At 51.5% G+C, this 27031-nt stretch overlaps 9 protein-coding genes across 9 annotated transcripts; 5 read left to right on the top strand and 4 right to left on the bottom strand.

Annotated features, from left to right (window-relative positions):
* Positions 1-2271: 2271 nt before the first annotated feature.
* LAESUDRAFT_790646 (cytochrome P450) lies at positions 2272-4694 on the top strand (the record flags this gene model as incomplete). The annotated part of the gene is made up of 12 exons (XM_040913921.1): positions 2272-2458; positions 2515-2623; positions 2675-2701; positions 2754-2942; positions 2999-3147; positions 3206-3321; positions 3373-3519; positions 3616-3782; positions 3835-3857; positions 3908-3989; positions 4047-4322; positions 4384-4694. The coding sequence occupies 12 exons, from the start codon at positions 2272-2274 to the stop codon at positions 4469-4471; spliced, it is 1560 nt and encodes a 519-aa protein (XP_040760971.1). The 3' UTR covers positions 4472-4694.
* LAESUDRAFT_705126 (uncharacterized protein) lies at positions 4583-6508 on the bottom strand (the record flags this gene model as incomplete). Its single annotated transcript, XM_040906575.1, has 10 exons — positions 4583-4735; positions 4778-4911; positions 4984-5095; positions 5151-5387; positions 5442-5638; positions 5689-5798; positions 5860-5942; positions 6030-6216; positions 6266-6328; positions 6390-6508. 10 exons carry the CDS (start codon positions 6506-6508, stop codon positions 4583-4585), a joined length of 1395 nt encoding a protein of 464 aa, XP_040760972.1.
* A 359-nt stretch (positions 6509-6867) lies between these two features.
* Positions 6868-7622, bottom strand: LAESUDRAFT_379828 (uncharacterized protein). The gene is made up of 2 exons (XM_040902244.1): positions 7346-7622; positions 6868-7293 (listed from the first exon to the last, which is right to left on the bottom strand). The coding sequence occupies exons 1-2, from the start codon at positions 7437-7439 to the stop codon at positions 6914-6916; spliced, it is 474 nt and encodes a 157-aa protein (XP_040760973.1). The 5' UTR covers positions 7440-7622; the 3' UTR covers positions 6868-6913.
* Positions 7623-8364: 742 nt separating this feature from the next.
* On the top strand, positions 8365-10122 carry LAESUDRAFT_660285 (uncharacterized protein; the record flags this gene model as incomplete). The annotated part of the gene is made up of 4 exons (XM_040904863.1): positions 8365-8466; positions 8518-8984; positions 9043-9268; positions 9337-10122. 4 exons carry the CDS (start codon positions 8365-8367, stop codon positions 10120-10122), a joined length of 1581 nt encoding a protein of 526 aa, XP_040760974.1.
* A 114-nt stretch (positions 10123-10236) lies between these two features.
* LAESUDRAFT_790668 (Non-heme 11 kDa protein of cytochrome bc1 complex) lies at positions 10237-11005 on the top strand (the record flags this gene model as incomplete). Its single annotated transcript, XM_040913922.1, has 4 exons — positions 10237-10516; positions 10575-10729; positions 10893-10911; positions 10967-11005. The coding sequence occupies exons 1-4, from the start codon at positions 10376-10378 to the stop codon at positions 11003-11005; spliced, it is 354 nt and encodes a 117-aa protein (XP_040760975.1). The 5' UTR covers positions 10237-10375.
* A 1270-nt stretch (positions 11006-12275) lies between these two features.
* LAESUDRAFT_729504 (E1-like protein-activating) lies at positions 12276-15426 on the bottom strand. Its single transcript, XM_040909639.1, has 11 exons — positions 15018-15426; positions 14783-14968; positions 14598-14723; positions 14251-14522; positions 14054-14198; positions 13519-13677; positions 13269-13457; positions 13088-13213; positions 12914-13029; positions 12685-12862; positions 12276-12602 (listed from the first exon to the last, which is right to left on the bottom strand). Exons 1-11 carry the CDS (start codon positions 15348-15350, stop codon positions 12432-12434), a joined length of 2001 nt encoding a protein of 666 aa, XP_040760976.1. The 5' UTR covers positions 15351-15426; the 3' UTR covers positions 12276-12431.
* Positions 15427-15787: 361 nt separating this feature from the next.
* Positions 15788-16610, top strand: LAESUDRAFT_380018 (uncharacterized protein). Its single transcript, XM_040902245.1, has 3 exons — positions 15788-15949; positions 16003-16312; positions 16372-16610. Exons 1-3 carry the CDS (start codon positions 15934-15936, stop codon positions 16514-16516), a joined length of 471 nt encoding a protein of 156 aa, XP_040760977.1. The 5' UTR covers positions 15788-15933; the 3' UTR covers positions 16517-16610.
* A 2580-nt stretch (positions 16611-19190) lies between these two features.
* Positions 19191-19630, bottom strand: LAESUDRAFT_762213 (uncharacterized protein; the record flags this gene model as incomplete). Its single annotated transcript, XM_040913061.1, has 2 exons — positions 19191-19446; positions 19497-19630. The coding sequence occupies 2 exons, from the start codon at positions 19628-19630 to the stop codon at positions 19191-19193; spliced, it is 390 nt and encodes a 129-aa protein (XP_040760978.1).
* An 822-nt stretch (positions 19631-20452) lies between these two features.
* LAESUDRAFT_716405 (uncharacterized protein) lies at positions 20453-21523 on the top strand (the record flags this gene model as incomplete). The annotated part of the gene is made up of 4 exons (XM_040907250.1): positions 20453-20734; positions 20846-20977; positions 21033-21152; positions 21203-21523. The coding sequence occupies 4 exons, from the start codon at positions 20453-20455 to the stop codon at positions 21521-21523; spliced, it is 855 nt and encodes a 284-aa protein (XP_040760979.1).
* Positions 21524-27031: the final 5508 nt, after the last annotated feature.

The raw sequence follows: 27031 nt of genomic DNA on the forward strand, positions 1-27031 counted from the left end.
CATCGCTGCAAGTTGACTTTACTCCGTGGCGTAGTTATCTCAGACTCATGGCTACTTACACTGTAGTCGGGATAAAGACTGGATGATCATCTCGTTGGCTGTCTATGCTATTCCGAAGAGCACTCTAGTGTATTCATATCGATTGCTTCCGGGCTCAAGAACCCGAGGCTATGCACTATTAGATCATTCAAGTTTGGCATGCTCGCTAGAGTACTCCGCAACGTTTATTTGTGAGTCTCTCTTTTACGTCACGCCATTTTCGATTTGAACGTATTCCCTAGTTTTCTTTGACATCTAATAAGCAGGGCTCTGTCTATACCGTGAGCTCTGAGGCGTCCTCGATTACGCACACTCGAGGTTGGAGCGGTCCAAGAAATATCCGCAGGCGCCTACTTGGCTATTTGAACAATAGCTTCGTCGCCTGTCAAAATTAATGCTAGCTACGGAAATTGGCAATGTCCATGGTTACCAAGTGGCCCCTTATCTATGCAGCTCCTCGGAGCACGACCTTACGCATTAGGCATGGAATTGTGGCCGCGGCTTGAGCGCAAACTCCTTCGCGTATCCCCCATTTCTTCTTGTAGACGGCATGGAAGGATGCTTGGCTTTGGGAATCAAGCGCGAATGCGTTAAGCAAGTCGAGGCGGGTCCTCTGTAGCAATGCGCAGCTGTATGATGAAACGCCGTGTCTCCCACAGTGTACAGATGCGGGCCATCATCGTCCAATTGTCGCGCATTCTCCCGTGTCGATGAGAGTCCGTTTGGCCCGGGAACGCAGCCAGCCTCTCACAACGTGCCCTTTAGAGGCGAGTAAACTCTCATCTATTCGGATGCAGATGATGACTGCTATCCGTCATGAGCTTAGATAACAACTCCTTTCTGCATGACACAAATACGCCAAGCTGGGATATTTAATAGAAGCAACAGGGATGACGCTTCTCCGCCATGCCCGGCGTCGTAGCTTCGAATTGCCTTGTAGGAAAAACCTCGTTTTAGTCAGGTGATGTTCATCTAACTCTCCATAGCTGCAGGACCCCGGGGAACCGGTGTCTCGATACCGAATCGAGTCGTATGCAGATAGAATAGTTGTGAACCGACCACGAAATGGGGACCGTGCAGAAGATGGGCAACGGCGACCACTCACTGGATGAGCGCTATACCGGTACGCCGGGATATCACATGTCCGATCGCAAACCATCGTTCATTCACACACACCCGTCTAAACGTATGCCGTTGATGACCTGCGCAAGGCTCAGGGTCGGATTACCATGTAAATGAACATGAACAAATGCAACTACCTTGCGGAGTTTCTGGATCTCTATCTTTGACTCGCATATAATTCTTCGTTATAGACGAGACGCCAAAATGATCAGTGATCATGACCTAGCCACATATCTCAGTGTGCATGCACGATCTCGTTGCTTGCCATTCCAACTCAACCGAGTGCTTTCCTCTTACTGAAATCGGCTCTCAATCCAGAAATGAATATAGCGCAACAATTAGTTCTAGCAGGAGACATTTCCGCCAGCGAACCGCAAAGAATTGTAAGTATTTGAGCGAATTCGACTCGGATTAGTTTTCATGCCATGGATACGATTAGTGAGTGCGTTAATTGAAAGCAAAGACCGCCGAGACTTTACGGGCCGCCTGCAGGGTCTGCTATGTCCGACGTTTGGTCGAGTAATTGCCGCACTTGCTCACGAGCAAAGCGGTGGCTCTTTACCAGATCGCGGACGTCCTTCCATCGAGTAGCCGCTGCATCATTCTCAGGCGTTGGCCATATCCAACTCATGGCTCATCAGAAAATTTGCAATAGGACATCGGTAACCTTCATCTCCTGATCTTCTAGTGCATTTCGGAACATTGCGAAAGAAGCATCTCGGATATCAAGAAGAGAAGTCAAGAAGGGCATGCTTTCTTTCCACGTTTGCCCAGAAAGATCACTGCCACTAAGCGGAAATCTGGTCGTTAATCTCATGAGATATCTGGAGACATCTGCGATGTGTTTACCTAATTATTCGTGAGTGAAAGCTCTGCTCCGCCCCTTCTTTCGGAACACCTTGGCTAATAACAGGGTGTGCGTTTCTAACGCTCCATCTTACTCTCTGATGAAGAATTCCGCGTTGACTGTCTTCGGCTGGAGCACGATGCTGGCATAGGTCTGACCTTAGAAGGGAGAAACCACGTTCAAATGCATTGTCGCCCGACAATATAAAGCGAAGCGGGGGGAGGGGGTTGTCTGAGCAATTGGGCACTCCCAGTCTTCTAGCAATGGCCGTCGTTGATGCCACCATCCTCTTCCTCTTCCTTGCCATTGGCATCGTCGTGCATGCTCTCTTGAAGCACAAAAGGCTACCTCTTCCTCCGGGCCCCCGTGGCTTACCGCTGTTGGGTAACATCTACGATGTTCCGACGAGTAAGGAGTGGCTCGCGTATGAACAATGGGGTCGTGACCAAGGTGCGAATATTTCGTTGCCTGCTTGATTGATGTGCAACGTTGCTGATGAGAAGTAGGCTCTGATGTGGTGTACCTCAATCTCTGTGGCAACTCAGTTGTCATTGTCAACTCCATCGAGGCAGCATATGAGCTCTTCGAAAGGAGGTCATCTCTCTACTCTGATAGGCGAGTCTATTTTGCCAATGTACTGCGCAGCGCACTCACGTTCCTCCATAGACCCCGTATGACGATGCTCAACGACTTGTCAGTGCCAAAACCATTCTCTCTATGTCTCAAGTGCTAACTCGTCGAGCAGAGTTGGATGTGATTGGCACTTCGTGTTCATGGGCTATGGCGATCGATGGAGAGAACGGCGGAGGGTTTTTCATCAGCATTTCCATCTCACCGCTGCATTACAATACCGTCCGAGAGCTCTCAAGGGTGCAAGGACTCTTCTTCGACGTCTTCTTGAGAACCCGGATGATTTCATGATCCACCTTCGTCAGTAAGTCTCACCTTCAGCTTCTATGCAGCGTTGGACTGAGGCAATCTGGTGTATAGTATGGCTGGAGCATTGATCGTCGGCGTTGCTTATGGATTGGAGGTGCAACCTCAAAATGACCCGTATGTCGCAACCGCAGAAAAAGCTCTTCACGCGATGGCCATGGCTGGAAATGCAGGATCCTATCTAGTTGATTCGGTCCCGTTTCGTACGTTCAGTCTTGGATGACGTTTCAAAGCGAACGACTAATCTTCTTATTTATCCAGTAAAATACATACCAGAGTGGTTCCCAGGGGCTAAATTCAAGCTGAAGGCCAAAGAGTGGCGAAAATCCACTACTGCGATGGTTGAAGTGCCTTTCAAAGCTGTGAAGAAGGCTATTGTAAGTTTATGATTACGGAACTTTCTCGTCACTCACCCGGATCGTGGCCAGTCCGATGGAATTGCCGCTCCATCAATGATCTTGTCCCTCCTCAGCGGATTAGACGACGCGGAAGATAACTCGGATATGGAGAGCTTGTACAGTGGCGTCGCCGCAGCTGCTTATACAGGCAAGTTCTCGCATCGCTCGATGACTACCGTTGCTCATTTGATGACATGCTTGTAGGCGGCTCGGACACGGTTAGTCGGAGAGATCCGTTATATATATATCATCGTACTGACTTGCAATGAATAGACTGTCTCAGCACTGGGATCATTCCTCCTCGCTATGCTCCTCTATCCCGACGTCCAACGAAAGGCGCAACAGGAGATTGATCGTGTGACCGGCGGTGGTCGCCTGCCTGACTTCACGGATGAGAGCTCACTCCCATACGTGACCGCTATCATGCGTGAGGTACTCAGGTATGCCGTGTGCTCAGTCTACTATCCCCACAACGTTCTGATCTCTTGCTAGGTGGCGCCCGGTGACACCCCTAGGTGAGTTGCGGTGGAATTACTGCAACCGGACTAGCTGACCAGTATTTCAGCTGTGCCTCACCGGCTGACATCTGAAGATGAATTCAGAGGATATCGGTTGCCTGCGGGCTCTGTAGTCGTGGGAAATTCATGGTTAGCATGCTAGTTTTCCAGTTTCAATCGGGATCTCACGAGAACGCCTCACGTTAGGGCTATGCTGCGCGACGAGCGAATATTTCCTGATCCAGATATCTTTCGTCCGGAGCGTTTTCTCCTTGCCGATGGTCGCCTGAATACAGAGATGAAAGACGCTGAGGCGCCCGCTTTCGGATTCGGGAGACGAGTCTGCCCTGGTCGCCATCTGGCGTACGCATCCTTATGGATCTCAATCGCTTCGATATTGTCTACACTCGATATATACAAGCTTAAAGACGAGCGGGGAAAATACATCGAACCAAGTGGCGAGTATACCACCGGGCTCGTAACGTGAGTGACAACCGCTTCCGTGGCATTACCCCCGTAGACACGTTCGCTGATTTGCTGTCAGATACCCCTTGCCGTTCAAGTGCGGCTTCCGACCACGTTCGCAGGAGATCGAAGTTATGGTCCGCTCTACCGCAGATGACTTTGAGTAGTCACTGACAATGCTTCGGTACTTCTCCATATGTATATGTACGACGCTAATACACATGAGATTACCTGCGTCTGTAACGGATAGTTGCATCAGCTGTGCTAATGATGAACGTTTAACTTGTGTATTGGTGAGAATCCGACGCTGCGGATTCGTCGCTGCAGGTGTTCTCCCCGAAGCACCAAAGTTTCACAGATGCGTCGACCGTCATAGGCTGCGGACGTCTGCGACTGATCTTGACTACGCTGTTTCTCCGGTTTATCGCAGTCTGTACATCAGCCACCTGTTCATCATCCGGATCGCCATCTACATCCTCATCCGAACTTGAAGGGGAAGACTCTAAGCCGCCGTCCGCGTTAGATGATATTCGATCGAAGTGTCTCGAACCTGACACCGACAGAAGCATCGGGCGCAGCGGATGGAAGGCCACCGAACCTATGGCATCTGACAAGCCGACATCAGATGCGGTACTCAACCTTCGGAAGGAAGATTGTCTGATGAGGAGGATGCGCTCACCCTCATGTGCTTCATATTGCAGCGCCGAGTGTGTCGATGCAACAGCATGAACTTCGTCCGAGCCAGAAGCTGTATCACCTGTTAGGATGTCGAAGATAGATATTCTCCCGCGCTGATTGAATGTGTGAGCGATGACGAATGCGCAGTGAGACAGTGCCTTAATTGACCTGATCTCCGGCTGCTAGAATTTGACCGCCGATATCAATGTCAAACCTCAATTTCTGATTCGTCGGGACCGCATCATTGACTTCCTTTCCACCGGTATCCATGCTACCAGTAAAAGAGTCCTTGAGAAAGATATTCACAGGCATGCTGACATCGCTTCTGAGATCCCATGCATAGATGGCATCATGGCGCCGAAATGAAGCATACAAGAGGTACGGCCGGCTTGGATTGAACATTAACTGCATGTATGCCGTTGAAGCTAAACTTCGAGCGACAGGATCTTCGAAGCTCACCTGGGTGACACTTGCTCGAATGCCGGTTGACGGACCATGGGAATGAGATTCAGTCCCAACGAACATGACGGGAGTCTCCCCAGTCGCTTCGGAGAACAACGCGATGTTTGGAGAAGAGGGTGTTGATGGATTAAGTGAGCCTGCTGCGTAGATCCCGGAAGCTGCATCGCGTGAGAACGCCAACGCTGATATAATACCTGAGGAACCTCAGCCTCGAGATTGTGCCATGAATCGAATGCCAATTGACCTTTGAGGCCATCACGGCTTTTCTTCGATGGACTCGTGTGCAGGCGAGTCCCTTCTCCGGGAGATTGGACGTCAAATATCTCTATAGCATCCTCGAATCCACAATAGAGCCTACATGCAACCAGCTTTGAGATCAACAGACACGATTCCAAAAAGTTTAGCGAGAACATACTTGTCCATTGACATATTGAATGCGAGACTATGCGGAGCAATGAATCGTTCACGGTGGTCAACTATTTTATAAGATGCTCGTAACTGGACGTTGCGTGGAGTCAGTTGTTAGCTAACTAAGGAAGAGGCCTTGACGGAGTCGTCAGAAAAGGCAGAGGTGTATGAACTGACCCGACCATCGCTGCCATCCAGAAGCTTGACGGGACATTCGCGTACGGAGGCGATGAAGCAAAAAGAAGCAGGATCGCGCAAAGTAGCGGTAGGGAACCACTCAAAGTCTAATATTGGGGATGGTTGTTTGATGAGACGTTCAAATTGATTGGGTGTACCGGGCATTTCAGATAAGTCATGAGGTCTGCTCAGAATAGAATGAGTGCATCTGTCATTCCGATATAGGATATTTTTACAGATAGACATGTTGAAATGATTGATTTTCGCATTGAGCTAATGCAGCGGTACCGTCTGAACACCTGATAGCCGAATCATTCATATCGTGAGATTTTGTTTCACTCATGTTCTGGCCAGACGAACCATTTGGCTGCACGAGCAAAGTTCGAGGGATCGCTTTCACTCTGTAACAAATGAGTTGTCCAAATCAAATCGGGCCTCCTAGAGTGATCGTATACTGGTGGCGTCCAAACGTTGCTCATTTGAGTCCTTGATACCTGGCTAGTGACGGTCAGACAGGCCGTGCCTTGTTGCAAGTAATGAATTCTGGATGATAGTCGATGGTCTGATGTATTTTTTTTTAAAAATGAGCGCTGCGATCTGCGCAGACCGTGTGGCCGACCTACATCGACACTTGACGTCTCGACACAGGCGTCCTTGGCAACAGACAATACTTCACGCAGGATAGACTGTCACAGGCCTGGTGACAGCTGTTATTGCCGATGGGGACTGGAGCGTTTAAGATAGAAAGATGTATAGAGTTAGTAAGAGGTGTGATTGGCGCCATCACTACCACTTGTCTTTGATCGGACGGGTTGACTCTAGATCTGAATGCTGACTGAAGACTTTTTACGCGTCGATACCCTTTTCTTGAAAGTCAGACTTTGTTAGAGATACTCAGTGCGTCGACTCTGCGATCGTCCAACGCGCTGCCTCGGTAAAATCATCACTTTGCAGTGCTTATCCTCGGGCGCGATGCGCAAACGTTCATCTTTATAGATGTAGGTGGTTAGTATGTACGGTGTATGGCTCTCATGGACTGGAGCGTGACATCCGACGGTAAATGTCAATATCCTCATCGACGCCCTGGCCGCGCAAGCGTAAAGAGACGGAGCAGCGAGATCTGTTCCGCCGAGAAACGTGCCACCGTGTTTGCTGCCTGACCGTTGGACTGCTACGTTCTCAACCGAAACGGCATAATGCGCTTTGTTCGCAATCCCTGGAATATCCTGGATTGCATTGCTGGTCTTTCTCCTTGGTATCCGTCCTGTAGCACAGTTTCATGCTCGATAATCATTGAACATATCGCTTAGCATTACCCAGTCTTCTTCCGATATATATATATATATATATATATACTATATATATATCTGACATTTCGACAGGCGCATCCTCGTTTTGAACAGACAGCATTCCCTGTGACTAACAACGTTATGTGCCGCGTCTGACCGTTCTCACCGGCGGAACAGTATGATCATTTCGCTTTTGGGAAGAACGACGGCAGCGGGGAGTTATCACGCCTATTTGCTTCGTTATTGCAACCTTTGATAGCGAAATTTGGAGATGGTGATTTGACGTCGAGGAGTGCTCGATACGATAAACATGTGTGCCAGCTTCTACAACACTATCGCAATCAGACGTACGAGCAGTGAGCACTGAGTACCGAATGTGATCGCACTATTCTAAACATTGACTGGTCTTTCTAACCGCAGGAGACGCGCCTGACTACGTCTGAGCGCATAAAGTGAACTCCTTGTTTCATCGTTTAGTACTGTATGGGATGGTTGTTAATCAATATTTGTGTGTAATTATATTCGACAAAAGCTGCATCATACAGGACGTACGCAAGCACACATATCGCGAGGAAAGCAATGACCATCCACAATCAAAGACGCCCTCAGATCCGTACAAGCCCGTCCCTTTGAAGATGGTAACAAGGTATGGTGCCGAACGAGCGATGTCAACGCCGACACGTCTTGCGACGGTCGTGCTCATCTCGCTGCTGAGGTTTCGTCATGGACGTTTTGATTAGTGGAAGAATCTGAGGTTCCTCTGCCTCAGGGCGGGCCTTATGTATTTTTTCGGGGGCGTGAGAATGGCACGGAGGCCTGCCCTCATGCACAGGCGCCCGCACCGCATCATCGTCCGTCCTCACAGTGCACACTATTCCAGCTTGATACTTTCGCAATCCGGTCTCACAACCAACGACGTTCCTTTGCACTCATTGCTACACGCTTACAGACAATGGACGCTGGATGTTCGACCCATCTTTTTCGAAACTTATAACTCGCTCAACTCTTTCTCGACTGGTCTAGTGGCGCCCAGTTTCATAAAAGCTATGGACGAAATCTCCCCGAGGTCGCTGTCCAGCATCGATGATGATACGTTAATTATTATCTTCAGTTTCCTGCCGGTGCAATCGGTGCTCGCGATAAGACAGGTATGTTTAAAAGAGGATCAAAAGCGGCGCTGGGAAGTAACGGAGCAACAGACTTCAAGACGCATGGTGGCGATCTCACACACCCATGCAATTTGGCACAGCGCATATGTCCGTGAAATACTTCTTGCTGGCCTGCCCTTCCCGCATCGCGAGCTTGCAGTGATGGACGCTTCTGAGCTGGAACACTGCGTCTGCCGGGCGATACGAATTGGTCGATTCTGGCTCGATCCCCTCGCACAGCCGCGTGACATAACTGACTTCCAAGCAAGCTCTGGCACGGGAGTGTCGAAACTCTGCTTCCTCCCTGGTTACGGAGGCAGACGTATCGCGACCGTCACCAAGGGAATCTGGTCGGTCATAGCATGTTGGGAGGTGTCCTTGGGCAAGAACCCTCCTCAATCCGCTAGCATTCGCAAGGTGGCGGAATGGTGCCCAAAGGGCATGATATTTACTGGGTTTGTTGTCAACACTGATGCTCACGCTGACGCCGTCGCGGCCACATCTGTCACCGGTGGAAGGTCCGTCCGTTATAGCTCAGATGTTGCTTGTGATCTGGCGCCTCATTCGAACGATCAGCGAACAATGCATTGAGATCCTCTGCATTTCCGACGACCGAGCGGACGATGGGCCTGCTACGATCAAATGTGTTCGGACGATACGTACATCTTTCCGGCCTATTGCACTTGAAGGCGACATGATTGCGTATAGCGACGATTCTTCCGAGACGAGGATCATGGATCTAAGGAGCGGTGCTCTTGCCATTCTTCGCTCGGCGGAAGAACCTGTCGATCAGCGATTTCAGGTCAGTTTCCATCTCACTCAACCGGGGATTGTCTGCTGATCATATATCTACTGTCGGTCAACCTGCAGTATAACAGATGTTTGCAGGTTGTTTTTGCTTATCGGAGCATCCTGGTAGTTCGCGCTCGTTCGGTTGAGCTTTTCGAGATGCCGGTCCTGCGTTCGAATTCCGAAACGTTTTCGTATCATCCTCTGGCGAACCACTCATTCGGGTGGATAGATGGTGTTTCCGTTAAAGTGCAAGCTTGCCCTTCTGATGTCGACTCTGGTCCGATCGAGCCATTATCTATCTTGTTGAGAGCGGAAAGCGACGATCCCTGGACATCAGATGTCCATACCTTGGATTTGTACACTCTAGAGCCCAACCCGCAATACATAGAAGATCTGCGCATTCTCCCCGTAGACGGTGCACAGGACGCTACTCCACCTTCGCTGTCGATCGATAGAACCATCGGCCGCTCGCCCTATCTGTTCCCGCCGATGCATTCAAAGCTTTCCTCGCCGTCCGTCCGTGGCATCTTGCGCTGTACGGACATCATTCTGGGCCCATATGGGACGGCTGTTTGGATTCAGCCTCGCCCTGCACACAGCGCCGATCTCACCACATTAGACGTTCACGCGTCCGAGACACAGGCTCCAAACACCGCAATGAAGGCAACAGAGACACTAGCTGGGGCAGTTTTCGCAGGTCTGCTGCAGCGGGCTCATCCAGACATTGACCTCCGGGCGAGGACACTATGGGCGCAGTTACCTGGAGCCAGCCATTGGACGTCTTTGGATTATGTCGAAGAGTTGGGGCTTCTTGCCATAGGCTCGTCCGATGGGAGGGTGACTGTGCTGGAGCTAGGTTTGTAGAAAATGTGCCTTAAATGAACTGGATTTAAATACATTGAGGCAACTAGTCGGGCCCGGATATTGAGGAGCGTTGATGAGGGTGCGCGCCGTCAGCGCTACCGAGCGCTTGTTGCGACAAAACGCTGGACGACGATTGGTCTGCTTACGTACCAATTCATCTCGGCAATGAGCGAACCGGAACTATGCGAATAAACGCGAGTCTCTCCGTCCGCTAACCGGTCCTCAACGTCAACCTCGGTGCAGTCCTGCTTTCATGAGTCTTTCGTCATTTTTGTCGCCTTTCTTCCCCGTCGCGCACGCCGACGCGCCGGAGGAAAAGGAGCCCGAGGAGAAGCAGGCGGTCGAGGAAAAGGCGGAGGAGGAGGAGGAAGAGGAGGAGGAGGAGCCCGAGGATGTGCGTTTTCTTTCTGATCTTGCCTCATGCAACTCTATGATGGTGGAGGATGATGTAGATCATGCCTGCGCTGCGTGAGGAGTGTGAGAACAGCGCGAGATGCGTGGCAGCCACGAAGCACTTTCAGCAATGCGAGGAGAGGGTAAACTCGGGCAAGGGCTTCGAACATGAGGACTGCATCGAGGAATTGTACGTTACCGAACAACATAATTGGTTTTCTCGAGCTCACATGTCACCCGTTCAGTTGTACGTTTCTGTACATCGTGATCTCGTTTGCGTGCTGACATGTCTTGTATCACTGCTTGTGGCATTTACTAGACCAGTAAGCCGCGTTATTTTGCGTGTCATGACGCGTCTAATTTATCTTTTCTCTCAGCATGATGCACTGCGTAGATGTATGCGTCGCAATCCTCCATACTCCCAAATCCTTTCTGACTGACAGCTCCTCAGGACTGCGTCGCGCCGAAGCTTTTCGCCAAGCTCAAGTGATCGTCGTCCGCTCGCTAGAGGTACTAGAAGTAGGCGAGTGGCCCCTTTTTTAAATCTTGGCCGCGCTGTGATTGACACGTCATTACTGTATGTGTTCCCAGACTACGCATCACAGCTTGTAGCTCATCGGCTGCGTACGGTCGGGCTGACCGTTGCATCCTGAAAAACGATTATCATTCTCAACCAATATTGCTTCTATTTGAGACTACCATGGAACTGTCACAAGGAGGCGCGTCACTTCGGGGATCGGTCGGACCTCTCGGAGTGCTGTTACTGACATTGTGCACGATGGACGCGATTTTAGCCTTAACGGGTCGTATCTTGTTGCAGACTTGGTCTCCACTGAACGTAAAGCTAGGGTATACGAGGATTGCAAGCAATGCGCACGAATGAAGGCCACCAAGGCCATTCTTTGCCTGGTGTGCGTTCGCTAGGCTTTGCACCGCTGACTTTAGCGAGAACAAACGAAGATGAGTGTCTCCATGGGCAGAAGGTTTGGACAGCGAATATGCTCCTAGCCTTTCACACCGCACCGCGCGCGCGATACGCATTCCGGCACTCACTGCACGATGTTCTCGTCAGGATACTTCTTGACAACTGGCTCCAACCCACCATCGTCACCCTCAGCCTTTTCATAGGGAAGATCAATGACGTCCACCGTGGCACATATACTAGACAATCCTTGCCCGAAGTGGAGGATGCGAATTGAATCGATGCAAGGCCATCTTGGCAGAGCTCGTACGTCTTCACGCCTTCGATCTGTCGAGTCACTAGCCCATTTCGCGCCGGTGCTTCTATCCGCCCAAACGAGCCTAGCCGCACTGACTGGGAGGGTTTTGGATGGGCATGCCTGCTGCCGCATCCGGGGGCGTTACAACCGTCGTCGACAGGCCGTTGAACCATATCCTTTCCACGACCGCGTTGAAGACCTTGGAAAAGGTGTTGCGTTGCGCGCGAGCAGTGCTGAATGGATATTGCTTTCTTAGGTGGAATTATCCCTAGGAATCAGGTAACGCACCGTACTTTCATCTCAACTCGTGCCAAGGGCGCCGTTGGCAGCGATTGTCATACAATCATGGCTGGACAATAGGGATCAAGGTGTTTCCATCTTGATCAGCACGGACGCTGTTCCGGTGTAGTTAACGATGTGCGGGTTTCAGATTAAATATAAATATCTTGAACTCATCTCCCGTCGCTGTCTTCGCGAGCTCGTCAGGAGCAAGTGACCGCTTACCTGAGATAACGCGCGCCTCGGGATCAGACGATTGTGCAGAACATTTCGTGCTAGATGGTATGTGCTATATCTCGACGTCTCTCTAATTCCTAGTAAGCATACAGATGGGTATCATCGCATGAATGTTACATAGATTCCATAACTATTCCTTCCGGGCTCCCTTTCCTTGCCAGCGTCCTTGTGCACTTCCACCTAGAAATCATCATCACCCTCGGCATCCGCCTCCTCCCAATCCACGTTGTCCATCGCCGCCTGACCCTCCTTATAAAGCTCCTCCAGGCCTGTAAGTTTCTCCAGGTACCCTTGCTCATTGAATGCCCGCAAGAGCATGTCGAAGCCCTGCGTCTCGTATGCCTGCAAGATCTAGGTACCCGAAGTCACCCAGTCAGCATGCATATCCAAGACGTCATGGAGAAGCAAGGGAAGAGCGAAACGGAATGCTTACTGTCTCACTGCATCCCGTACATCGGTCGTATGCCGCACCAGTGATGGGCATGTTCCTAAATTGCGCGAGGAATCCACGCAATTGGTGTGGGACGAGCCCGAGCACACCCTCATACGCTTGCATATCTATGTTGCCGCCATTCTGCGACGTCTGCGGGGGTGGAGCGGGCGCATCGACCCTGAAAACGGAAATGATCAATGGAGCAGCAGCGAAGGACAGTCACACTCACCCATCGGGATGCTGCAAGAGCGACACGAGCAGCTCGACAGAAGTCGCTGCGGCAATAGACGCGAGACCTGGTCGCGTCACCGTGCACATCTGGTCGAGCGTCCTGTCCGTGAGCGACTGCGGTTGCATCGTCAGCCAGAACTCCCCGGCAGAACAAGGAAGGGCATGTACTCACATCTGCCGGCGCGACAATGTCATTGCAATAGTAGCACCCTAGCCGCTCACCTTTCGCGAGCGTCTTCCGCACACCATGTCGCATCACAAGAAACGTATCGAAACCAAGTGCAGCATTCATCACAATCTACATCCCATGAGCGCGCTACAAACATGGCCTTTTTTATGTTGGTCGAACGCACCTTTCCCTTCGCAGCACCCAGCACTGTGGGAAGCCATCTGCTCTCGCGCGAGTCCATGAGCAGAAATACTGCGTCGTGCTCGTCGATCAGCTGCTCGAGCGTCTCAATGTCCTTCCGTGCCTGCTCCGTCGATGCGGGCGGAATCGGATGTCCCGGCATCGGGACGTTGAGGTTGTGCCCTGCTGAATTCTATACTCCCACACCCATCACAATCAAGCAAAAAATGGGCTGAATGAAGAACGGCACTCACGACACCCGGGAATATCTTCTTGAGCCGTTCCGCTGCACATGCGGCCTTGGGCTTCCCGCTGTTCAAACAATCCTCGAACTCGAAGAGCGGCTGGCGTACAGGGTTCGAGAACGAGACGCGCGCCGAGTCGACGAAAGTAATTGTGCGAACACCCCAGCCCTGCAGATTGGAACGTCAAGCGAGACGAGGAGGTGGATAGGAATGAGAAAGGGCCAGTGAAAGATCGGAGACACGTATGCGTTGGAGGTGCGTGACAATACACGCATACGAGATGGGAGGTGCACACCATACATCAGTGTAGGTCGCCGGGTCATCAGTGGGCATTTCAGTATATGGAGAGCCGGGAGGGTGGAATGAAGCGAGGTGCAGCACGTTATTTCGGTCAGTGAAGAGTCGTGGAAGTGGAACTTTCGGGATAGCGTTGACCGGAGGTGAGGTGTAAGAGCAGCACAGTGGTAGAAGAGATGACCATATGCACATGCGGCTCCAAAGCCTCATCGCCGATCGCTGCTGTTTCGAGCTGAGAATCACTCACCATAAGCGTCCTCGCGACATAGCAGCCCAGCGTACCGGCACCCAACAGGAGGCACCTCGTCTGTGCGACCTTCTCCAGATCGAGCGCAGGTAATATCCGCCATCGCATGAGCTTCAGATTCAAATCAACGGCCTGGTCCGCTAGCCTAAAAGCAAACGAATTAGCTGGCGTGCATATGTATCTCATACCCTACACACCTTGTCGGATCCATCATCGGCGCTAGGTCCGCTACCCTTGGTGAGAGCTTGCCTTGGGAATTCTTCTCCCATCCGACTGCGGCTGGCTTCTCCGAAGGTGCTGCGGCATCGCAAGAGAGCATACCGATGCGGCTCTTCTGAGTGCCGCGCCAGCACAGAATACGATGGGTGTTGACGGTGGAGTGGCGAGTGTGGAGGAAGGCGAGAAGGTTGCGGAGTGGCCATCCAGGGTTGTCAGGAAGGGCAGATGGGTCGAGGAAGCCGACAGTACGCTGAGGGAAGTACAATCAAGATTGTCAGGATGCGATGGAACAAGAAATCTACAAATGAGGAGAGGGCAGCAGCACCTTATCCTCGGCAACATCAGCGAAAAAGGTGTCATAGTCCTCGACAGGCGCGAGCTCAGGCGAACCAGGGCGAAGGAGAAAGAACGCGCGCGGCTTCTGAAGAAGGGACCATTGAAGTGTAGAGAGCTGCACGCGGATATCAATCAGCGGCAATCGGGAGCAAAGGTCGATAGGACAGAACGAACCGTGTCATCATCGTAGTATTCCTGAGCGGGTGCCCACTTTCCGTCGATCTCCCAGGCCGGTTTCGAGACGAATGCAGGGAACGCGAACCAGTAGTAATATTTGTACTTCTTCAGATCGGCAAATGTGAGCAGCAGAAATCGCGTCAAATGAGTCGTGGTTCCTTCCTCCACGATGCTCGTCCACATCTGCTCAGTTTCAGCAGTAAGTCTTCATGATACATAAATTGCGACATACCTCGTCGGTGACGTGATTGAAGAGCGCCGTTTTGTCCGCTGCCTTGAAATCCTCAATTGTGTTGAAGTTCTTGAATATGCCTCGCGCGATGACCGCATGTGCAGCCGGCTGAGCCGCCTCGGAGAACGCATCCCCGCCGACCATCAGGTTGCATCCTAGTGCGATCTCTGCACCTGTCTCGCGGTCTGTGGTCGAACGGCCCGAGACATACGATGCCGTTATGGGGATTGCGTCGTCGTCCAGCCGCAGCACGTTGACCTTCAGTTCCGTGAGAGCATGCCAGAAAGCAGGTTCGGCTAGAGACGAGAAAGGCGCAAACTGTACGACTGGCATCGCATACAAAGTACTGTAGCCGTCAACGTAGGGTCTCGTTCAGAGCAGGTTAGTGACTCAGCGTCCACCCCGTGTGTGCCCAAAACGGAGACTTCACGCGCGTCGCGTCGGTGGCGCGTTTGTGGCCTGCGCTCTCATCTACCTCTTCCTCTGCCAATGGTGAGCCTTTTTCTGTCTCTGTTGAGGTCCACATTTTGAGAGGAACCCGCATTAGACATTCCGGAGGCACAATCGAGCGTCTCACACATCACCCGCGGCGTCTCTGTGGTCCATTACTCCTCTCCCACTTGAATCTAAGCTGTCTAAGTACGTGGAGTGGTAGACTCTACCACGCCACGTGTTCATAAGGCATCCAGCGCATAAGCCCACTCCGATATCACCTCAACCAGTGGATCAGTCAACCTCAGTCTGTAAACAGCAAGGAAGGAGATGGACAGATGATTCGACCGCGAGGGGCTCAGAAAGGATGGTGACTTTCCTGTCACTGCTTCGCATGGCTCGCTGAGGCGCATACACCATCCACCCCTTCCGCCACGTCGCGCTGGGATGCGCTTTGTTGCCATGTACGGCGCACGAGAGGCAAATGGGAGCCAGCGCACGTAACTATATATCCATCGTACTCTCCAAGCCACCCTTTTTGAAGTCGACGTAGGCGCACACTCCGTTAACCACCTCCACCATCCATCGATGCCAATAACACTCAACAGCGGGAGCATCGCAGGCATCGCAGCTTTACGTCAAATGCGATCAGCCGGTGAGGTTTTCCACGACCATCCCCTCATGCACTATTCCGCCTGCGTTGCCGCCACCCAACGCTTCATGCGTTACACTGCTCTCCCTACGCAGTGCACGAGGGATAAAATACCCACACCTGCTTCTGCTGAGGGGACTGTCCACCGACCTCGACATCATGCGAGCGACTGTAGGTCCACGCGCGACCATTTCGCACCCAGTCCATCCGCGTGAGCCGCTACTTATCGTCGCATAGTAGGGTTCGTGTTGACTGACGTCCCTTGTGAAGTCTTCGTGGCAACGGAGGCGATCGGAGATACCATAGCATCCGCGGAGATGCCACGCGTCTCTGTGGAATGGAGAGGAGCTCAACTCGCGAATATAAGGCGATGTTCCATTGCGACCCGTTTTCTTCGCGTTCGACACGCGTATAGCTGACATGGTTTTGCAGAAAGTTGCTTTGGACGACTTCATCTCGGGGTTGTTCACGTAGCGCCGCTGCTCTTTGCTCAGGCGGGTACAATGGTCTGGTATAATTCTGGAAACAAGGTATATCGTTTATGTCCACAGCAACACAGTCACCGCCTTCACGCGATGTTCGAACCTCACTGCAGAGAGATGGATGCTGCGTCTTCCTTTCGGTGTGCTGGGCAACATCGCGGGAGTATTCCTCTGCCGTATGTGCCGCGTTTTATACATGCGTGTGGCTCTTAAAGCCGCTGTTGTTAGACCCGAATACGATCCTGGGTGGTACGACGGCTTGCGGTTCTCAAGTGCCACGGTTTTTTGGCATTCACATCCACGCGTACAATCGACGGAGGTCGATTTCACCTTCACGTAACTGCTCACCGATCAACACCAACCACTACACGGCCACTCGCTCGACCTTGGAACATCGCCCTCATGGTAGGTTAATTAGACCACAGGATTGCTTGCGCACAAAGTGTTGAACCAGCAGCCATACATTCCGCTTCTTTGTCCCTCATTTTGTCCGCATTTTCATGTGCTATGAAGCTTGCCTGCCACGGCTTCAACGCCTTGTAACGTTGCATAGTGTCCTCTGTACCTTTCTTCACAACAATGCAAGCTGTTATTTCATTAACCACCGAACATTTGAATGCGTGAATATACATAGATGCAGTAAGAAATCGCTGCAACTCACTGACCGTTGATAATCAATCACTTAGTACTTCTGATCGGTAAGATAACCGGTTGTAACCGGCGTGTAACAATCGTGTTGAGAATGCGTAAATGCAAACAAAAGGTCCACGATCCATATATGATCATTATATTTGAGATTTATGGTCAAACAAAGCAGCGTTGGTGGGGCACATCATACAGAGGCATCGGAACATAAGTTTTGTGAGTCGATGTGAGAAAAATGGAACGTTATGGAATGCTATCTATATGCCAATGGCTCCAAGCCCCTTGGAGCCATGGATTTTGTTTTCAATGTACGCAATTTAATTGAGATGTTGTGGGCTTGTGGACACCCTCAACAGCAAGCTCGGCATCCCATTGGTCCGGCGCAACTGTGGTGCAACGCTGATGTTGTGTTCCGATCACTTGGCACCATCGGCAATCTCCTTGGTATCCTCGTGAGGTACTGTCACAGACAACGTCATCCATCTCGTCTTACACAATAGCTCTGTCTTGCGCGGCACTTGCACAAGCTTGTTTCCCTTCTTCCCTACACTGTCGCCTGTTTCTGGACCCAGCGCAACTGTATTAAATGTTCCCTAGTCCGTTTTTTCCAACCACTCCTTAGGCGCCTGTTCTCCAGCACCTTTTCCAACACTTTGTGGCCGATCTCTGCTTGCGCCAGGTACAAGGCTGTTGCTACGGGTTATACACCATTTCAACATTGTTCTCTGGGTATCGGCATGGCTAGAGGGTGTACGGTTGGTTGTTGGAGGTCAGACAAGTTTGGGAGCACGACTGGTGAGAGTTCTTTCATCGTTTGTATTGCTTACCAGGCTTGTTTTGTGATGTAGAAGCTGTGATACGGAGTTATACTCTGTATGACGGTACATCTGGCAGGTTTGGTTCGTCTTTTATTCATCCAGTGATCAGGATGGCAGCTCTCTATCGGACCTCAGTCTGTTCAGGTAAGTGTGGTACTCCTTCGTTCTGGGACATGCCCCTGTGGTTTTAGTAATGCACAGACCATTATATGGCCCTCAATGTGTTTGTGATGATTTCGCGTTCGAAATGTGGTAATTACTGACATGTCATAAAATATGGAAAACTTCGTTCACGGTTGACCCACCGTGTGCAGGCATGATCTATATAAATGATATTTATCACTGTCTATTGTGAGTTAAGTGCCATTCATCATACCTGTCACTATCTTTATGTGAACAATTCTGGTTCTGGATGTTTTGGTTTATGACATGTCAGAAAGGGTGTAATTTTTTGACATAGTCGTATTTCATCTGTCCTGTCTTTTTGAAAATCATTCCTCACAGTTTCTATGCTTTTTTCCTTATTTCGGATTCATCCTGGCTACACTCGTCAATTTGCAACGCTTCAATGTATTGTTTTTATGACATGTCAGTAAGACGAAGTATTTGACTGTTGGGTTTTCCTTCACTCAAGTCGCAGTTTCTCCTTGTTCACGTGTTTATGTCACATTCACACTGCTTATACATTCCGTTCCAAGGTATATGCTACCAAGATATGACTCGAAGCACCGAAAAATTGTAATCTCATGTATGCGCCTATTCTAATGGCTCTCAGTCATCATCAGACGACAGCTGTACGGATATCCTCTTCTTTTTTTGGCTGCATGTAGATGGTTTGTCATTTTCTGATGTTCTCTTTTTCTGTAGAAAGTTTAGATGTAATATTTTAGGTTGGCGACTCACTCACCGAGTTTTTTTTCATGCATTTCTTGGGGAGGTTTGACACCTTATTGCTAGCTTCATTGCAGATATTGTCCCCATGAAGTGGGACGCTCTTGGAATCCCTAACGTGGGCGTTCGACATGCTTCCAGGGCCGGCTATCTTACCTTTTATCAAGGTTACTCCTAGCTCGGCATCACATGAGTCGTCGCCACTACCCCGTGCCTCTCTAGTGCTAGAGCTGCAGGTAACTATTTATTCCACTTATTTAGTGTGTTGAATCAGAACTAATCTGGCAGAACGTTTACCGTTGTTCCTCTTATCGTAAAAGTCGCTCTCATCCAACAGTTCCCATGATGGTGGTAACTTCTCCCCCTTTTTAATGATTTGAACCCATTGGAACTGATGAGGGTTGTCTTTTCTGGGTACTGCGTCCATCGAGTTAATATCATCGCACTCGTCGATTTTGTTGACTTTACTGTAGACAGTGTTTCCCTGCATGAAGCACTTCTCAGTAGGGCTGTTAATTATGTCAGTTCGGTCTATGGTGAGAGGCTCTGAAAGGGTCACCCTTCCAGTTCACCATCCCGTTTCTTCCTCCAATATTCGACTAGAGAGGTTTCAGCATTGAGAGGCAGGATTGACTCATACACCTTCTCAACCTCATCATTCGAGACTTTTACGGTGACAGTCTCTTCAGACATTGCATATAGATGATTAGGGATTGCTTGAATTGATGTACAGAGGGGGGGAGGGGTTAGAGTGATCTGTTGTGTGCGAGATTATCTGACTATATGCGCTGCACGGTCACGTGACATTTTGACGTGACGTTTTGACGTGCCACTGACACGTTTCACGACAGCATTTGCACTCCATCCTGTTGTCATCACTTTTCCTTACATGTGATTCCATTTCTGTGTCATACAAGACTCCTCTCGTTGTCGTATCATTTCGCTTTTACCTCACAGTCTCGCAACATGCCTTCTCACATCCTCAAGCTTCAGAAAATCTGTGAAAATCTGGCTGAAGCTCATCGTGGTGTAGCTGATTTGACGAACGAAGATTCTGATGTTGAAGACGAAGTTGCAGCTCACCGTACGGCAGTTCAGAAAGCCCTTGTGTTGCTCACTGAGGAGGCCCGTCATCGCTGACTTTACCCTTCCCCTTCCCTCATCCCTCCTTGCATTGACAAAGCCCCATCTGTGGTACATGTCGCAGGTCAGCCATCATTACCTTTTTATGTCATGGCCTGATTGCATAAAAAATGCACTTCTATTGCGGCTGTTGCAGATCAGCCTCCATCGCATTGTCTTAGTGTGGTTGAGCCTGTTCTCAAGGATCTTACCCTAGTTGCTGCTTTCTGTACACCTCCTGTCGCTGCTACATCAGATGATGAAGGTTCCGATGACATTCCTCTGTGAAGGAGTACCCTCGTAATGCATCACAACTGAAACAGGATCCTCAGTCCTCCATACATTGCCTCGCTGAATGTAGCCAATATCGATGTCGACGATGCTGAACCAGACATGTCTGCTCCTGTTGCCTTGTCCGTTGAGGATCTTGTTGACGAAAACGAAGGAGATGAAAATGTGGACGAAGAGGTGGTCGACGAGGTCGTAGACGAGGATACCAATACTTTGCAGATCACCGCAATTGAGAGGAGTGGTGAGATTTCTGAAGATGACAAAATTGATTCAGAGATTCTTGCCACACTCTTTGGTGATGAGGAGGAGGGGGAACAGGTTGAATTGATAGGTGACAATGAGGACCACAGTGATCGGGAAGAGTCTATGGTGGAGGAGGTTGCGGTGAGTGTATGCGCATATATCATTTTTTTAATGCTAATTGGTCCTGTAAAAGCTGATGATCAACAGGACAAGATTGGACGCCTTATCGTGGAGTTTCTCAATTATCTCCAGATACATCCTCTACTCCCTGTCGAGTTCCATGATATGGTGATGGATCATCCGAGTGGGATACATAGCAAGCAGGACAAGGATGGCTTTCAGCGTATATGCGCCGGTGTATTATGGGCGAATAAGTCAGAATGGGTAAGTCTTATTTGCGACAGTTTCAATGTCATCTGACATTTGTTGAATTCTGCAGGCAAAGTTGTTTGAGGATCCCGCTTGGTGCACTGGTATGGATGCGGTTGAGCACACTCGAGATTCGGTTGATGTTGCAGCAACTAGAGAAGTCATTGACCGGCTGACGTTACGCTCTGCGGTGAAAACGCTTGCGATTTGTTTATTCATTTTATTGACCACTATGCACAGCTCATTCACCGATGGCGAACCATCACATCTGCCCAGACTTTTGTTGAACGGTTTCTTAGCCGTATTGACATTATTCTGTGGTCCGTAGACTATGCCAAGGTTGACCGGTTCAGCCGTGGACAATTATTTCGCAAGATGTTCAAATATCAGTATCCTCAATATTTCTCAGGGGTTTCAGAGAAAACAGCTTGGGAAGCGGTGGCTCCACAGTATCGACAATGGAGCAAGTCACTGCACAACGAGATTACTGGCTATAATCAAATGTATGAAATGTTTATCATGATGCATTACATCAGTATCTGTATTGCAACCTTTATCTGAAATCTGGCAGTATGGACCGATCATTCTCATGGATCCTGTTTGGCAGGAGTCAGCAATGCGCTCCCACTCACGATCAGCTGTCCATGGTGTGCTCATGAGGTTGAGTTATTCACTGGACAGTCCATCATACAAAGGGGAAAAGTACCACTTTCTCTCTCCCAAGATACCTGCGATCGAGCAGGCACTCCTTTCCATGGTGGAACTTATTGCCGGACCATTCATAGCCAAGCACGTCTTTAATTTTCTCGATGAAATGCAGCCTCATATCAAGATACGGTGTTGGCCAGGTTTTGATAAGCAGCATCCTAATTCCAGTTAAATTTTAATCTCCTTCCCTCCTACCCTCACCTACAATTGCTCAGATACAGTTCATCCAACTTTGCACCGAATAGAACTCGTTTATTGTAATTCTCCTGTGTTTGTCGATCATCATATTTCTCTTTCGTTTGTCACACGCTTGGCGGCCTTTACTGACATGTTATATATTCCATTTCGTGTCATATAGTTGTGATTCCATGTCCACGAGTTTGAAGCCATTTGCCTTTTGGTGGATATAACATCAACATTCCAGTAAGCGGGATTCATCTTGTTTCACTGTTTGGCGTTTTCCTCGAAATGAAAATGCCTATCACCATTTTTAATTGAGTTGAGATTTCTATACTTGAGAAGGTGCCGGAGCAGTTATTCCCCGAGCGGGGAATAAGAAAACATAACGTGTCAGTATATGTGCATGGTCTAGGTGTTTTTTTCTCGCACAAATTTTATATTGACGATATTCAGCGTGTGTGGACTCTTTTATAGGGTTGAAGTGGTGCCAATGTCCATATTCACCCCCTTCTTTCCTCTTTACCACCATGTCCTCATCAAGCGCCCAACAAGCAACTGCTACTGACGTCGAGATGGAGGCCGCCACTGTAGAGCGAGCCCCCCCGGGGGAGTCTCCTTTGGCCAGTGAAAGTAATGTTGAACTGTTACCTGCCTCAGCCCCGTCGGGAACTGCGTTCCTGATGGACTTACTCACCGACCTGGAGCACATCCTCCAACGGCCCTTACGCATGGTCACCTTGGCCAGAGACCCAATTATCACGGAGGATCTCAGCGAGGGCATCATCGACATCGTCGATACCCTTGCAAACTCCTTCGCGGACGTCCAGAATAGACTCCTCAACAACGAGGAAGTCATGCATTCGAACGTCGGCAAAGCGGCATCCGCCATTTTCGCCACCATCATCCGACAGTGCGCTGGAGACATGGACCCCCTTGGGGCGTCCACGCATACTAACCCTGCGCCTGAGCACATACAGACCGCCATTGCGAAGGGCATCGAGGCGGGCGTCCGCGCGGTGACCGTCACCATTGATGCGCGCCTATCTGCCATCGAAGCCACTTTGGCCCGATCCCGTCCGCTGCCGACACCACCGGGTCCCCCCGCGGGTCTGCGCAAACAAACTGCAAAGTCCTTCTCCGACGCCGCCCGAGCCGCACGCGGGGACAACACGTCCGCCGAGCCAGCCACAAAGAAGGCGGCCGCCAAGGCGCCACCACCGCCACCGCCACCGACCGACAAAACCTATCACACTTTGCTCACTCCAGAGCAGGTAACCCGCATTCGCGCAACCGCCCCTGCCATCTGGTATCAGCGCATCACCCAGCGAATCCAGGAAGTGGAAGCCTGGTCGAAGGTAACTTTTCATGGCATGCGCCTTGCCCCAAACAAGGTGCTCCTAACCTTCTCTCATGACTCTCCGGATACGCTTATCCGAGATGCTCTGCAGGCCATCCGCGTCATCCTCGATCTTGAGCCCCACGCTGCCTCTCCGGCCCCAGCGGGCGCACGCACCGTCGCGCTGCCCCAGGGTTTTCGTCCCGTTCTGCCCACTGTAAAGCTTTTCGTTCCGGCGTGCCCGAGGCGCCACCCCGTGAGCGGCGCTCTGCTCACCGGGGAGGAAATCATGACCGAGCTCCGTACCAATCCCGTTTTCGCGGATGTATACTTCAACGGCATACCTGCCTTCACCACCTTTGCGGGGCCGGAGGACACGCGGGAGCGCGCGCCCCTTATTTTCTCCATCGAAGACCCCAAGAGGGACTTCTGTTCACGTTTCCTGATTGGCCGTGACAACCGCGGCGAGCCCTCCATGTCCGTTCAGTTCATGGGAGCTCAGCTCCTTGTAAAGCGCTCCAAGGACAAACCTGTCCTGCGCCAATGCACACGCTGCTGGGCTCTGACCCACACCGAGCGTTTCTGCAAGCGTAAACTGCCCCTCTGCCGCTTCTGCGGCAAGGACACCCATACCACCAATCAGCACCGTGCTGCGTGCAGTGCCTGTGCTCTTGAGAATAACCCTGCGACTGTCCCGTGTCTGTCCGCCCACTTCTTCTGCCGCGTCTGTGGAATACATGGCGAGCACCACGCTGCCGACCCCTCTTGCACCGCACGCGCACAGTACCGCATTCCTTCGCTGCCCACTATCGCTGCATCATGAATCTTACAACCGCACAACTGAATGTAGCCCGTTCGAATCCGCGGCTCCATGGCCTCCTAGCCAATTCTTCGTTTGATTTATATTTTATCCAAGAGCCGTGGTGAGGACGCATCAGTTCTGACACCCCGCACGGGGCGGAAGCCGGTGCCCCTGTTTTCGGCACTGTCAATGCAGCTCCCTTCAATCTTGTTACTTTCCATCTCCCTCATTCCAATCCAACACCCAGGCCGCGCGTCAGCTGCCTGGTGAGGAAACACCTTTTTGACTCCTTTCATATCACGCTCCGTTCTGATCTTTCTTCTCACCCGGACCTCCTTGTATTATCTTTCATGTCTCGTGCGCGGCATGGTGACCAATTCTTGGTCGTTAATGTCTACAACGACGTGCCCACGGCTGGCCAGTCGGGCCTCCGGCACCTCCTATCTTCTTCATTCCCACCTGACGTCCCGCTCCTGCTATGTGGGGACTTTAATATGCACCACCCCCTATGGTCATGGGAGCATCGCGCCTTCCATACCGCTACCAAAGGGGTGGACGACTTGGTCCAATGGACTGTCGACCGTCGCCTGCATTTGCTCACCGAACCGCATCTCCTCATGCATACCGTCGGAGGAAATCCATCCACGGGTGCTATCATCGACCTGGTATGGGCCTCAAGCAGCCCCCGTTTCGCTCTCTCACAGTATGTGGTCGAGGACTCCCCTTGGGCCTCCGACCATTCACTCATCACCTATACTATTTGCACTGAGGCCACTCCCGCGGAAGTTGACCTTGGCTTCCGCATGGATCCGTCCCTGCGAGACGAGTGGCTTGACGCCCTCGCCATCGCCCTCCTAACCAACCCTCCTCCTCCTAGCTACTCATCCACCCGTGACCTCGATCAGGGTGCCGCGGCAATCTTACGAGCCATCGCTGCTGCCAATATCACCACCTTTCCGTCACGCACTCGCACCCACCGGCCATCACAACTATGGTGGAACGATGGCTGCGACTTTGCCAGACGGCGAGTCCAAGACGCCACCAGCGCCACGGAGCGTAGAAACACAAAGCGCGACCTCCAGCAAGTCATCCGCACGGCACGCAAGGAGTGGGCCATCGCGGCAGCCTCCAAACTACAACACACCAATCCCTGGTGCCTTTTCTCGTGGACAAAGGGGCAACGCACCCCGGCGCCGTCCATCATTCACGCTCGAAATGAGTCGTTCAGCCTGCCTGACGACATCGGGCAGGTGCTCACAGAGCACTATTTTCCTCCCTCTCCGTCTCTTCCCCCCTTGCACCCGATCGTATCTCCTCCGTACCCATTGCCGCGGACGCCCCACCCCCTCCTCGAGAGTGAGGTGTCCGCGGCACTGTCTTCTACTTCCCTCCAGTCAGCTCCGGGCCCCTCCGGAACTTCCTGGCGGCTTGTTCGGTGGATCTGGCAGTTCACAGCACGTCACGCTCTTTATGATTTCCTAGCCGCATCCCTTTCGTTCGGACACCTTCCTTCTTCTCTAAAAGTTGCAGCGCTCGTGTTCATTCCCAAACCGGGTAAGCCAGACTACACGGCACCCAGCGCGTACCATCCCATAGCCCTGCTCGAAGTCCTGAGCAAGCTTTTGGAAAAAGTGGTGGCTACACGCCTTAACTGGCAGATCGGCGCCCTGAACCTCATCCCGGGCACCCAATTTGGGGGCCGATCGCAGCACTCTTGCATCGATGCGGGCATGCATCTGACCCACACCGTTCGCACCGCTTGGGCGAACAGTTTTTCTGCTTCACTTCTCTGCATGGACATCGAGGGATACTATAATAACATCCGCCACGATGTCCTACATTCTGTACTTCTCTCACTTGGGTTCCCCACCAACGAAGTACGGTGGATCCTGTCGTTCCTTGCTGACCGCTCCGTCTCACCCAAACTACAAGGGGAGCTCGGTTCCTCCTATCCCGTCGCCGCTCTCGGCATCTCCCAGGGCTCGCCCCTGTCGCCTGTTTTATCCACCATATACTCTTCTCCCCTCTATCGCGCACTTGATCCCTTCCTCCACCCGCAGCAGACTGTTGCAGGTTACGTCGACGATTTCACGCTCCTTATAATTTCTCCCTCGCTCAGACAGAATGTCACACTCATGCGGGACACCCTTCCCACCATCGCTCGCTCTCTGGGCATGCTGGGCCTCACCGTCGGCATGCCCAAAACTGAGCTCATTCACTTCTGTTCCTTGGCCGCTGGCCTATCCTCTAACCCACCCTTACTCTTTCAGTGGGATGGCCGCCAAGAGCGCCTGGAGCCGAAGCCCTACCTCAGGTGGCTCGGCCTCTGGCTTGACCGCACCCTATCGTTTGAGCATCACATTCGCGTCATGGCAGCGCGCGCCCAATCCCGGGTCATCGCTTTGCACCAACTCGCGAACACCCAGCGAGGCATTTCGGTCGCCCAAGCCTGTCTTCTCTACCTCTCTACCGTTTTGCCCGTGCTCACCTTTGGCAGCCCCATCTGGTACAATCCCCGCACACGGCGCACCCTCTTCTACCCGCTCGAACGCGTCCAAACCATGGCGCTGCGGTGGTTCCTCGGAGCGTGGAAATCCACTCCGCAGGTCGCCCTGAACCTAATTGCCAGCGTGCTCCCAATGAAGCAGCAGCTGCAATGCCTATCGAACCTCACGGCCGTGCGACTACTCACCCTTCCTCGGCACCACCCTGTCACCGCCTGCATGAGCGACCAGGCCCACCTATACCCGCCCCAATTCACCCTCCTCAACCCATCCATACACCATCGCTGTGCGGAGCACACCCCAGTCACTGCACTGGAGAAAGAAATACCATGCGACTCCATGCGCACTGATCCTTTCCTCCAGCTGCCATGGGAGGCGCAGCACCCATGGGGCACGCGAATAGTCTCACTCATTCCTGCTCCCACCAAGGAAGCGTCCACTCATCATGTAGAATCTGTTCTTAACCCGCTTTTGTCCGCTCACTTTTCTGACCCCACAGCCCTCTGGGTGTTCACCGATGGCTCCCAAACCGATCACCC

This window comes from Laetiporus sulphureus (genome assembly GCF_001632365.1).
Source record: "Laetiporus sulphureus 93-53 unplaced genomic scaffold LAESUscaffold_42, whole genome shotgun sequence".
In the NCBI taxonomy this organism is placed as follows: Eukaryota; Fungi; Basidiomycota; class Agaricomycetes; order Polyporales; family Laetiporaceae; genus Laetiporus; species Laetiporus sulphureus.

Excerpts from the sequence above, each read along its gene's own strand:
- LAESUDRAFT_379828 (XM_040902244.1), bottom strand. The coding sequence starts at position 7,439 with ATGCTGTCTGTTCAAAACGAGGATGCGCCTGTCGAAATGTCAGATATA. Across the intron at positions 7,294-7,345 it reads ATATATCGGAAGAAGACTGG|GACGGATACCAAGGAGAAAG; the intron begins GTAATGCTAAGC and ends ACTGTGCTACAG.
- LAESUDRAFT_729504 (XM_040909639.1), bottom strand. The coding sequence starts at position 15,350 with ATGCCAGTCGTACAGTTTGCGCCTTTCTCGTCTCTAGCCGAACCTGCT. Across the intron at positions 14,523-14,597 it reads CTGATGTTGCCGAGGATAAG|CGTACTGTCGGCTTCCTCGA; the intron begins GTGCTGCTGCCC and ends TACTTCCCTCAG. Across the intron at positions 13,458-13,518 it reads AGAAGATATTCCCGGGTGTC|AATTCAGCAGGGCACAACCT; the intron begins GTGAGTGCCGTT and ends GTGGGAGTATAG.
- LAESUDRAFT_380018 (XM_040902245.1), top strand. Across the intron at positions 16,313-16,371 it reads TTCGCACCCAGTCCATCCGC|TCTTCGTGGCAACGGAGGCG; the intron begins GTGAGCCGCTAC and ends TCCCTTGTGAAG.